At 72.8% G+C, this 338-nt stretch overlaps 1 protein-coding gene across 1 annotated transcript in view; it reads left to right on the forward strand.

Annotated features, from left to right (window-relative positions):
* Positions 1 to 207: 207 nt before the first annotated feature.
* The window catches only part of ELF3 (E74-like factor 3 (ets domain transcription factor, epithelial-specific)), a gene marked incomplete at its 5' end in the record, with an annotated part of 4,114 nt that continues 3,983 nt past the window's right edge, over positions 208 to 338 (forward strand). The window contains one exon of the mRNA XM_014533397.1: positions 208 to 319. Within this exon, the coding sequence (XP_014388883.1) occupies positions 208 to 319 (112 nt within the window). The remainder of the gene's footprint in view (positions 320 to 338) is intronic.

Raw genomic sequence — 338 nt, forward strand, 5'->3', positions numbered from 1 at the left:
GGGTGTCGGGCGGGGCTGGGGGTCTCCTCTCAGTCAGGGAGGCTGGGCCGGGGGGGCGGGGGGATCCCCGAGTCCCGGGTCCCAGATGAGGTCTGGGGTCCACGTGACTGTGGGAAGGACGGAGGGCCCGGGGCCATCGGGGGCCCCAGTGGAGCCCCCGGGGAAAGGGAGGGGGTAGGGGTAGGGGAGGGGGCAGCCGGGCTCTGACCTGCCTCCCCCTCAGCGTCCAGCTTCCCGGACGAGCTCAGCTGGATCATCGACCTCCTGGAGCAGGACAGCACCTCATTCCAGGAGACGCTGGGGGACCCCGGCCCCTTTGGTGAGCACCCCCCCCACCC

The sequence above is a fragment of the Myotis brandtii genome, unplaced genomic scaffold (assembly GCF_000412655.1).
Source record: "Myotis brandtii unplaced genomic scaffold, ASM41265v1 scaffold975, whole genome shotgun sequence".
NCBI lineage: Eukaryota > Metazoa > Chordata > Mammalia > Chiroptera > Vespertilionidae > Myotis > Myotis brandtii.